The sequence below is a fragment of the Xyrauchen texanus genome, chromosome 3, assembly GCF_025860055.1.
Source record: "Xyrauchen texanus isolate HMW12.3.18 chromosome 3, RBS_HiC_50CHRs, whole genome shotgun sequence".
Taxonomy (NCBI): Eukaryota; Metazoa; Chordata; class Actinopteri; order Cypriniformes; family Catostomidae; genus Xyrauchen; species Xyrauchen texanus.
The window spans coordinates 57,478,784-57,491,711 of NC_068278.1; the positions used below are offsets into that span (position 1 = coordinate 57,478,784).

Genomic DNA, 12,928 nt, shown 5'->3' on the forward strand with positions numbered 1-12,928 from the left:
TCTTACTCCAGTGCTTTACGATATTTCGGTGAGGAGTTTATAAATGAAATTCAAAAGGCTCTCCTAATGCTTTGAAAGCTGTTGTATGTGTCTGTGTGGTCTCTTCAAATGACTGTAGAAAGACAAATGGCCATTTGTAATTGATGCACTCCCTTTGGCTTGAAGCAGCATCAGTTGATGTATGTTTCTCAGTGTTTTTGAAACAGCTCCAGACAGAATCTACAGCATTAGTGCAGTCTGTCTAAAGCACAGGACAACACTTCATAGAAATGGAGACTGAAACCCAAGAAAAATTATGATGCAAACTAGCTTGGAATATATATATATATATATATATATATATATATATATATATATTCATAATATTGTAGAATATTTGAGTATTTTAAAGTGATATGACTATAGAGGCATCCAACACACAAGTGTGTGTACATCAGTTATTTTACAACTGCATCCAATCAGAATTCAGAGCCGGAAACCAGGTTTAAAATGAACACTCGCCAAGTGACAAATGTGAGTAAAAATTGGCTTAATTGAGTGAATAACTTAACAATGAACTGCATAAAACATAAAACCAACTCTAACACATTTCATCCCTCTCAGATGTGTTCCTCCATAGAAAATTGGGTGTAATTTTCAGTTCAAGCACCACCCTTGTTGTTTCATTGAATATCTCAGCCTCTGAGTGGACTAGAAGCTCAATCTAGGTGTCATTAGAAAGTAGTGAAAAACAGATTTCTCTGTAGATTTTGTTTGCCTGCTTGTCCTTCTGAATTGCATATTTTGTTCTAGACATCTAAGATACAAAAGTGGATTATTCAGCCAAGCAAGATCACAGACAAGTAAAAAAATAACTCCCTAAGGTAAGAGCAGATATACATTTGGGGCTAACAACAGCAATGATCGGCACATAAAAGAGACATTTGTTTTTGATGACTTACAGAAATCATATTTCACTTTGTGATTCTTTAGAAAATCTTTTGAACTGTGATATTAGGGCAACAAAATAAACTATACAGTCACATTCCTGAGAATAAGAGCTTTCATTTGATATATGACTTGTCCATTTACTGTAGATGCTATGTGCATGACTTTTTTCATATAAATATTTCTACCCCATTACCTCTAGGGGCACACATTTTCAATGTGAATGTTTTCAGGCCTTATTTTGTTATAAGTAACACAAATACAGAAGTAGCATATGCCTAACTTATGTATATGGAGACTTTACTGATTTACTTGTAAACTTTTTCACAATATAATATAGAGGGCGAGTAAACGATGAAAGAATTTGCATTTTGGGGTGAACTATTCCTTTAAATGTGCATGAGTTGTAGTAAAAAGCAATATCAAAAATCCTTATTGGTCTGATCTCTGTAAACATTTCCCAGATATTTTTAGTTGAAAATATAGTGGGCTAAAGGGCATTTTCCAAAAACCTGAGGACAAAAATGTGAGCAGATCCAAGCTGCTCACAATGACTGGAATAAATACACACACACACACACACACACACACACACACACACACACACACACACACACACACACACACACACACACACACACACAGCCCCCCCCACCCACACACACACAATTCATGAGGTCAATGCAAGATGACATTTGAAGAAAAGCAAACAAAGGCAAACAAACACAGAATGGAAGGATAAAATACAAGAAAAAGAGAAAGCTAGAAATCTTCCCGCAGGAATCCACTTTTTCTCCGTAGCTTATGAACATTTGCTCTGCAATTTTAATTGCATTTCAGTTTCATCTTTTTCCATTCCATTTCAAAACGGCAAAGGTAGCCGTATTCTTATTCAGACCTCAGGCAAAGTAATGCTAATTCAGCAAAGAGCGCATTACATGACATGCATCTCTTAGGCAGCAGCTCTCAGTTTTAGCAGATGTCCAATTAATGAACAGTGACTGAACGAGAGCAAGATATACAGAAGTGTAGATACATAACAAATACAATCATGTGTACAGAAACGTATACATTTTATATATATATATATATATATACACACACACACTACCGGTCAAAAATTTTGAAACACTCATTCATTATTATAAAAAAAAAAATTCTTCACATTTTAGAATAATAGTAAAGTTCTGACCAGTAGTGTGTGTGTATATATATATATGAACATTCAGTTCTTAAATTGCATGTGTTGGAAGCAGGAAAAATAGGCAAGCGTAAGGATTGAGGGACTTTGACCAGGGCCAAATTGTGATGGCTAGGCGACTAAGTCAGAGCATCTAAAAAACGGCAGGTCTTGTGGGGTATTCCCAACGATGTCGACAAGCCTCTCTGACTCCTCCCTAGCAGCTGCCACTCAGTCTGTTCAGTTGCCAGAGGCTGCTGCCCAGTATGTCCACTATGCAGTCTCACTGCAACCAGCCCTCTGCGGTCACCACTCAACCTGTCCAGTTCCCTGTGTCCGTCGATGAGCCTATCCAGTTCCCTGTGGCCGTTGACGAGCTTGTCCAGTCGCCTATGGCTGTCGCCCACTCTGACACCTCGCCAGCAGACGCCACTCAGTCTGTTCAGTCACCAGAGTCCGCCGCCCAGTCTGTCCAGACTCCAGCGGCCACTGCTCAGTCTGCTCAGTCTGACCGTGTCCAGCCCTCCATAGGCCAGTCTTTCCAGTCCCCTGGGGTCACCAAGTCTGTCCAGTCTTCAGCGGCCTCCATCCAGACTGACCCCTCACCAGCAACCACCTAGTTCTCTGAGGCCACTGCTCAGTCAGTCTACCTTCCAGTGACCGCCATCCTTTCTGACCCCTCACCAGCAGCTGCCACTCTGTCTGACCCATTTTCAGTGGCCGGCGCTCAGTCTGACATGTCCCCAGCAGTTGCCACTCAGCCTGACCAGTACCCAGAGGCTACCACTCACCCAGACCATTTCCCAGTGGCCACAACTCTGCCTGTCCACTATCCAGCAGTCGCCAATCAGTCTGTCCAGTTTCCAGCAGCCACCATCTAGACTGACCCCTCATCAGCAGCCACTGTCCTGTTCCTTGTGTTCACCGCCCAGTCTGTTCTGTTCCCTGTGGTTGCCACCCAGACTGACTCCTCTCCAGTGGCCACCACCCAGACTGACTCCTGTCCAGCGGCCAAACCCAGACTGACTCCTGTCCAGCAGCCGCCACCCAGAATGATCCCTATACAGTGGCCACCTCCCAGTCAGTCCAGTTCCTTGCAGCTGCCACCCAAACTATCCAGTCCCTAGCCAATGTCCATTTGGACTCTGTAAGATTCCATCGTCTGCTCATGTCCAATCGGACCATATCCAGCACCCAGCTTATCATCTGCCCAGCGGCCGCCACGGATGACCCCATCTGCTAAGCGGCCACCTCTGACCTCTGCCCAGCGGCCGCCATGGACCTTACTGACCTCTGTCCAGCGGCCGTCAATGTTCAGTTTGCTCAGCTCATCGCGGTCACCAATGTCCAGTCTGTCAAATCCCCTCTGGCTGCCAATCAATCTGTCCAGCCCTCTGCTGTCCTTAATCAATCTACTCTATTCCCTGTGGCCACCAAGCCTTGCCCTTTTCGGTTCCCAGTGACCCAGTCCCTACCTCTACCACTATCAACTCACTCTCCACCTCTCCTGCGGTCAACAAGCCAGTCCCGTCATCCTTTTGGTCTTCATTATCTGCCTAGTTCATCACATTACCCTCTGGCTCTGCCTCAATTCCCTGGTCTGTCATGGCCTCCTGGTCCATCCTGCTTTTCAGGCTCTCCTCCAGCTGTCGTGATCCAGTTCTGTTTGCTCTGTGGTCCCTGTCTCTTTTTTGTCTGTTTAAGCAATTGGCTGTGTCTTTGTTTGTTAGCCATGCTTTCTCCTGACACTGCCTCATTATTCCCTCTGGCCTCACCATCTTGTCTAGTCCTCGTTATGTTAATTTCCTTCACCTGTTCCTCATGTGCCTTGCCTCTATATATTGTGGCATTTGTCAGATCGTTTGTCAGAGTTGGTTTGTTTGTTCCTGTCGTCTTCCTGTTCCGGTCGGTTCCTGTTAATATCTTTTTCTGATTTGTTTTGTTTGTTTCCTCTCTGTGAGAGTTTTGTTTTGCTTGTTTGTTTTCTGTTAATAAAAACGTATTATTATTTTTCACTCATTCCTGCATTTGGAGCATCATTCCTGCTAAATCCCTGACACACAACCACTTATAAACAATATAATGTAACAGGCAGGTAAATGTAACAACTATATAAAAAGCTACATATAAATATTCCAAACGACAATATCCAAATGCTGCATTTAAAGTCTTCTGATACCATACGCTAGCTCCAGAGTGAAACTGAAGCTTTCTCTCCACAAAGATTTTTGCATCTCAGTGGATTATTTTTATGATCACTTATGCCGTTTTTCTCATTTGTTTTGAGCTGCACCTCCTTTGTATTCCACAGCAAACAAAACAGTGAGCAAATAAGCAATGCATAACTAAAACAATGAGTAAATATGGTATTTTAATATTAAAATGTAGCAATGGAATGCTCCGAAATTAGATGAATACAGCATCATAGTGACATTTTGAACAAAAGCGACATTTTATTGGGGTAGGCAAAAAGTGTTTGGTCATGAGAGTGTGTTGTAATTACAAACAGATACTAGACTGGAATATAACAGAGACTTGGGCCAATAAACAACAACTTAGCAACCACACAAATACTTAAGCAATGCTCTGACATCTAGAATATGTAAAAATGTAGTTCATAATCTTGTTTATAAAATTCTGTTTCTAATGGAATTTTTTTAAGATCCCAAAATCAACATCAATATGTGAGTTTTGGTGTGGAATATTGGGTGGTTGAGTTTGACTCGAATGCCTCATATTAGAGTTTTTATACCTCCTCAGTGCAGAGACCTGTCACTGTCAATCATTCTCTCGTAGGTGACGGTGACACAAACACACCTCGCTGGCTGATGCCATCTCTGATAAACAGCGTGTTATAACAGATTAATCCTGCACTGTGCATTAATGGCTGAGGACGGGAGTGGGCTGCAGTTCGTCTTGATGGTCCTGTCTAGTTGCTTATTTAGTTTGATTTGAGGAAGTGGAGTTTACTGAGGAGTGGCTTCCGTCTGGCCACTCTACCATACAGGCCTGATTGTTGGGGTGCTGCAGAGATGGTTGTTCTTCTGGAAGGTTCTCCTCTCTCCACAGAGAAATGCTGGAGCTCTATCAGAGTGACCATCGGGTTCTTGGTCACCTCATTGACTAAGGTCCTTCTCCCCAGATCGCTCAGTTTGGCCGGGCAGCCAGCTCTCGGAAGAGTCCTGGTGGTTCCAAACATCCATTTACGGATGATGGAGGACACTGTGCTCATTGGGACCTTCAATGCTGCAGAAATGTTTCTGTACCCTTCCCCAGATCTGTGCCTCGATACAATCCTGTTTCGGATGTCTGCAGTCAATTCCTTGGACTTCATGGCTTGGTTTCTGCTCTGTCATGCACTGTTAACTGTGGGACCTTATATAGACAGGTGTGTGCCTTTCCAAATCATGTCCAATCAACTGAATTTACCACAGGTGGACTCCAATCAAGTTTTAGAAACACCAAGGATGATCAGTGGAAACAGGATGCACCTGAGCTCAATTTTGAATATCACGGCAAAGGCTGTGAATACTAATGTACATGTGATTTTTTTATTTTTAATTTTTTATAAATTTGCAAAGATTTCAAACAAACGTCTTTCAAGTTGTCATTATGGGGTATTGTTTGTAGAATTTTGAGGAAAATAATGAATATAATACATTTTGGAATAAGGCTCTAACATAACAAAATGTGGAAAAAGTGAAGCGCTGTGAATACGTTCCGGATGCGCTGTATAACGTGGTTCTCTCTCGGTGGGGTGCGTGGGGAGTTGTGTGTGGATTTGTGCTATGTCTCCGCGGTAACGCACTCAGCAAGCCATGTGATGGTCTCAGACACGAAGGCAACTGAGATTCGTCCTCCGCCACCTGGATTGGGGAAGTCACTACGCCACCATGCAGACTTAAAATGCATTGGGAATTGAGGATACAAAATTGGGGGAAAAAGGGGAGAAAAAATGAAAAGAAAATGGGGATAATAGCTTGATTCTGTTCATAATATATTAAGAATCAATAATAATAAAAAAAAAGTTTTAATCAGAAAAGAAATGGAACCAAAACTCATGAAAATTATTTGATTCTGTTATTAAAAAAAAAAAAAAAAAAAAAAAGTGAAACCTTGTTCTCTGTTCCCAACCCTTAAAAAAGTCATCAATATTTTTGGTCCAGAGAGATAAAAACTATAAATTTTAAAAGTGTATATCTGCTAAAAGTTCATTATGTCAGCTTGTAGAAAGCACTAGCATATAAATGAGCTCAAAGCTAACAGATAAAACTCAAAAAAGCTTCAAAGCAAGGATTTTGATTTTGTGGGGTCTGTATTGAAAGATGCACCCAAATAAAGGGTTATTATATAGGTAGTACATGTAGAAGACCTATATTAAGAATGCATATATTTATTTTTCCCATGTCCTCCAACAGGTCTCAGTATCCGTGGCAGCCAGGATGATGACCCCTCTGACCCCCAACTCATGCGGCTGGATAACATGTTGCTGGCAGAGGGCGTGTCTGGACCAGAGAAAGGGGGCGGGGCAGCAGCAGTTGCCGCGGCAACAGCAGCAGTGGGTGTCGGAGCTGATAACTCCATCGAGCACTCGGACTACAGAGCCAAACTCACCCAGATCAGACAGATCTATCACACAGAACTGGAGAAATACGAGCAGGTGTGTAACCTATAATGGAAGTGAATGGGACCAGTCCATAAATACTAAAATACACACTGTTTCAAAAGTATAGTCACAAGACGTAAAACATTATAAATGGTAACATGATTTTAGTGTTATAAAATCTCCATTATACATTACTTTAGTATGATAAAATCTCTTAAAGGGTTTACTGGCGTTCTGTGGTGGCATTGAAGTTGTATTATGGGATACAACTTTACACAGAAGGTAATAATGCGATTTGATAACACTAACATGTATCAATCATGTTAACACATATAATGTTTATGTCTTGTGGCTATACGTTTGAAACAGTGAGTATTTTAACATTTACCTATTTGCCCAATTAACCCTTGTGCTTCAATTTAAAAAAGTTTCTCAGAGGTCCTTAGAGGACAAAAATTTGCGCATCAAAAAACTGGCATAATAATATTATATATTCACATTATTTTTTACTTTCAAGTACATTTTTTTAACCTGATCATAACTACCGAATATTCATTTATTTTCAGGATTTTAACTCTTTAAATGCCATTTTTTTTATACAATACAACTGTTGTTTTTTATGATGAAAAAAAACATTAAATGCTATGGGGCTTCTTTTTTTTTTTTTTTTTTTTTTTTTGTGATTATCACAGTCTGGGATATATCAATGATTAGCAACAACATTGATTTTGATGCATTATTTTATTTTGTGCAATGTCAGCTAAAAAAAAAAACCACTCACTCAGGACCTTAGAGGACAAAAAATGTGCATCAGCAAACTACAATAAAAAGGACAGAAATGTGAGCAGATCCAAGCTGCTCACAATGACTGGAAGAAAGACACACACACACACACACACACACACAATTTTAGCTGCATCATTTATTCAATTGGCCTGCAGTGCTCTATAATACAGCAAACAGATAATAGGGAAAAAGCATGTATTTGCTCCATAGGATAAAATATGAGAAAAATGGCCCCATCTGGTGAAAAATATAAAAATATGAAATTTTGAAGACAGGGCTCCAGAATGAAAGCCTAATATCATAGAATTCATGATTTTATGCTTTAATGGCACTGGGATCAAATATTGCCGTTTTAATGGGTTTCAATGGGGACATTTTTGTCATGAAGGTCCTGAGTGTGACTATTTTGTGCACACAGTTTAGTGTAGATGTATTATAGGAACTGAGGTAGAAATATCAAAATTCCTCCAAAAATACACACCTTTGGCTAAATGTATGTTATTGGCATTAACAGTCAAAATAGTCAAAAAAACTAAAAATGAAAAAGAAAAAAATGTCCCGAAGGTCACACAAGGGTTAACTTCCATGTTAAGTGCCTCACTGTAACTGCGATGTTTGCTTTTTGTTAAATAAACAAGGGACGAGTCAAAATAATGTTTTGCGGTAATCAACATTATGCCACAAATGATGCTAAATAAGCTTTTATTTGTATCGAACCTGTAACATTCCTGTAACAATAAAGAAGAATATTAGTGAAATACATTATATTTTCAGATTATATGTAACACCCGTCACATATGCATAATCAGTTATGAGTCATTTGATTGGTTGACAGGCATGCAACGAGTTTACCACCCATGTGATGAACCTGTTGAGGGAGCAGTCTCGCACACGACCCATCTCACCCAAAGAGATCGAGCACATGGTGAACATCATCCATCGCAAGTTCAGCTCCATCCAGATGCAGCTCAAGCAGAGCACCTGTGAAGCCGTCATGATCCTCAGGTCTCGCTTCCTTGATGCCAGGTCAGACCATCTGTGTTTGTGTTGGTTATGGCAGGAGATGCTATTTTTGTCCTGAAGTTCCTGATTGTAACTACACAATGTATTAATATACATGTATTATATACATGTATTAAAGGAACTGAGGTTGAAATATCAAAATTACCCCAAAAATACACACCTTTGGCAAAATGTATGGCATTACGTTGGCATTAACACAGCCAAAATTAGCGAAAAAAAAAAAAAATGAAAAAGACAAAAAATGTCCCGAAGATCGCACAAGGGTTAAATGTTGCCTCTTCTCCTGTTTTAATGCAACTAGAATAGAGATAAGTTGAGTTGGCACAGTACATTTACTAATTAGTGCTGGTTGGCTTGCAAGTGCGCAGAGTAAATTAGGCATAAACCTGCTTAGCAGCAAATTATTCAAATTATGAAATGCTAATTAGGCAGAAGCTGATTGGTCGCCTCAAAGTGATGACATCATAAACTGTGAGATTGTGGCTGCTACGGTCAGAGTTAAATTCAGAAGAGTGATAGGACGGCAGTTATCAATCAGGGAAATATTGTTGTCTGGTTTAGTAATGAGAGAAATCAATCAATCAATCAATCAATCAATTCGTTTCATGGTAAGGATTGATTTCTCTCATTCTAAACCAGACAAAAATATGTCCTGCCGTCCTATCACTCTTCTGAATGTAGATTACAAGATTTTTGCTACAGTGTATTCCAAGAGATTAAAACAATATTTACATCAAGTCATAGATGAAACACAAACAGGCTTTATGAAAGGATGACACATAAGCTGTCTTATTCAACTGGTTCTTGATCTTATAGACTATATGGAGGAAATTAATTCTGATGTAGTCAATTTATTTCTTTTTATAAAGCCTTCAACACGGTAGAACATCAATTTCTTTTCAATTCTCTAGAAGCCTTTGGATTTGGAAGTCATTTTATTGATGTTGTAAAAATGTTATATAGAGACATCAATAGTTCTATAATATTGAATATGCATACATCTCAAAGGATTTCCATCCTTCGTGAAATTCGTCAAGTCCTTTTTTTGTTATTACTTGTTGTAGAAATTGTATCAGTTGTCATTATGGATAATGCGAGCTTCACTGGCCTTAGTGTTTTTATGTTATTGAGGCTATTCCGTTGGGTTTAAAGCATTTGATGAAAACAGGTTTAAGGTATAAAAACCAGCTCACCCAACTCTCTTTAGAAGGAGTTACTTTACTGAATAAAACATGTAATAATAAATTAATTCATGAGGTATTACACTCTCGAGTTTCTATTTCCCCAAGAGGAAAATTCTACTAGTACTCTTTCATTAACAACATACATTGGATTAAAAGCATGGTTGTTACCTTATAAATATTGTATGTCTAATAAGGTCAAAGAAGTGCATTTGAAAATCTTGCACAAGATTTGTCCTTGTAACCTACTGTTGTCAAAATACTCTGACGTGAATAACTCGTGCACCTTTTGTGAAAACAAAAGTGAAAGTCTTGCTCAAATGTTTTTCTTTTGTGAGATTATATCTGCTTTTTGACATGATTTAAGTCTCCTTTGGTTCTCAAAATTAAAGTTTAATAATGCTTTTTGTGTCAAACACATTGTTATTTTGAAAACAATAATAGATCTCTGGAAAACACTGTGCATTTTCTTATTTTATATACACAAACAGAAATTGCTTAAACACAGATTTGCAGAGTTGGTATTAGAATTCAAGTACATAATAAATATTATGAGATGCATTAGCAATAAGCAATTTACAGCTTTTCTTACTTATGATGAGATCTTATCTATCTCTTAAAAATGTTAATACTTTTTTTGTATTAATTTGTATTTTTGTATTTACTTTTTTTGTTTATGTCTTATTTTATTTAGCTATTGTACATTGTTAATTTATTCATTTATTTATTTTACTCTTTGTATAAATGTGATGTATGCATGCAATATCTGTTAAGCTTTTTTTTGTCTTAAAGAATATATACAAACCCGATTCCAAAAAAGTTGGGACACTGTAATTAAACAGAATGCAATGATGTGGAAGTTTCAAATTTCAATATTTTATTCACAATACAACATAGATGACATATCAAATGTTTAAACTGAGAAAATGTGTCATTTTAAGGGAAAAATAAGTTGATTTTAAATTTCATGGCATCAACACATCTCAAAAAAGTTGGGACAAGGCCATGTTTACCACTGTGTGGCATCCCCTCTTCTTTTTATAACAGTCTGCAAACCTCTGGGGACTGAGGAGACAAGTTGCTCAAGTTTAGGAATAGGAATGTTGTCCCATTCTTGTCTAATACAGGCTTCAAGTTGCTCAACTGTCTTAGGTCTTCTTTGTCGCATCTTCCTCTTTATGATGCACCAAATGTTTTCTATGGGTGAAAGATCTGGACAGCAGGCTGGCCATTTCAGTACCCGGATCCTTCTTCTACGCAGCCATGATATTGTAATTGATGCAGTATATGGTCTGGCATTGTCATGTTGGAAAATGCAAGGTCTTCCCTGAAAGAGACGACGTCTGGATGGGAGCATATGTTGTTCTAGAACTTGGATATACCTTTCAGCATTGATGGTGCCTTTCCAGATGTGTAAGCTGCCCATGCCACACGCACTCATGCAACCCCATACCATCAGAGATGCAGGCTTCTGAACTGAGGTCTGATAACAACTTGGGTTGTCCTTGTCCTCTTTAGTCCGGATGACATGGCGCCCCAGTTTTCCAAAAAGAACTTCAAATTTTGATTCGTCAGACCACAGAACAGTTTTCCACTTTGCCACAGTCCATTTTAAATTAGCCTTGGCCCAGAGAAAACGCCTGCGCTTCTGGATCCTGTTTAGTTATGGCTTCTTTTTTGACTTATAGAGTTTTAGCCGGCAACGGCGAATGGCACGGTGGATTGTGTTCACCGACAATGTTTTCTGGAAGTATTCCTGAGCCCATGTTGTAATTTCCATTACAGTAGCATTCCTGTATGTGATGCAGTGCCGTCTAAGGGCCCGAAGATCATGGGCATCCAGTATGGTTTTCCGGCCTTGACCCTTACGCACAGAGATTGTTCCAGATTCTCTGAATCTTTGGATGATATTATGCACTGTAGATGATGATAACTTCAAACTCTATGCAATTTTTCTCTGAGAAACTCCTTTCTGATATTGCTCCACTATTTTTCGCCACAGCATTGGGAGAATTGGAGATCCTCTTCCCATCTTGACTTCTGAGAGACACTGCCACTCTGAGAGGCTCTTTTTATATCCAATCATGTTGCCAATTGACCAAATAAGTTGCAAATTGGTCCTCCAGCTGTTCCTTATATGTACATTTAACTTTTCCGGCCTCTTATTGCTTGCTACCTGTCCCAACTTTTTTGGAATGTGTAGCTCTCATGAAATCCAAAATGAGCCAATATTTGGCATGACATTTCAAAATGTCTCACTTTCAACATTTGATATGTTATCTATATTTTATTGTGAATAAAATATAAGTTTATGAGATTTGTAAATTATTCAATTTCTTTTTTACTCACAATTTGTACAGTGTCCCAACTTTTTTGGAATCGGGTTTGTAGTTTATATATATTTAAAGAATATAATACAATTTTAGTGCCAAAAATGATTTCATATCGCATAAACTTCATATTGCTCTGCGATTTGGTCAAAAAGTCATATAGCGATTATTTTGACTGCGTTTTGTACTACGACATGACAAACATCTTATTTTCCGCTTGGGTGCCAATGCTACCTTTACAAACAGGTTCTGTGGTGGTTCCATTGTACACTGATGGTATCAGATGGTAATACCATGGTAATTTGATATATATATATATAATAGTACTGAAAGATTAATGGATTCAAATACTATGGTATTTACATGGTACTTCTAAGAATATCATTGTATTATCATTGTAAATGTCCAAAATAACCACAAAAATTTAATGGAACTTTTTGCAAATGATAACATTGCCTCACATTAACGTTTAATGTCATATGCAATGTCCGCACAGAACACTTTAGCAACTAAATAGCAATACACTAAAAACAAATTAAGTTATGGAGTGTTTTATCAGTCAATAATGATATTGAAGTGGTCATGATACTAAAGATTCCTCTTTTTATTCATCCTCAGGAGGAAACGGCGTAACTTTAGCAAGCAGGCGACAGAGATTTTAAACGAGTACTTCTACTCTCACCTCAGTAACCCGTATCCCAGCGAGGAGGCCAAAGAGGAGCTGGCCAAGAAGTGTGCCATTACCATATCACAGGTGAGTCTGTCTATCGTTCTGCCATAAACAATTTAACACAGTTAAAAAACTGTTTAATCAGTATTCAAGCCAGTTCTCAAAGGTTTGTCCAACCAACTGGGTTCAAAACACAGCTGTGACTCAAGGGGGATTTTTTATTCT

At 38.7% G+C, this 12,928-nt stretch overlaps 1 protein-coding gene across 1 annotated transcript in view; it reads left to right on the plus strand.

Annotated features, from left to right (window-relative positions):
* The window catches only part of LOC127623013 (pre-B-cell leukemia transcription factor 3-like), a 64,058-nt gene that overhangs the window by 34,415 nt on the left and 16,715 nt on the right, over positions 1-12,928 (plus strand). The window contains exons 3-5 of the mRNA XM_052097233.1: positions 6,526-6,767; positions 8,335-8,525; positions 12,652-12,787. Coding sequence (XP_051953193.1) covers positions 6,526-6,767; positions 8,335-8,525; positions 12,652-12,787 — 569 coding nt within the window. The remainder of the gene's footprint in view (positions 1-6,525; positions 6,768-8,334; positions 8,526-12,651; positions 12,788-12,928) is intronic.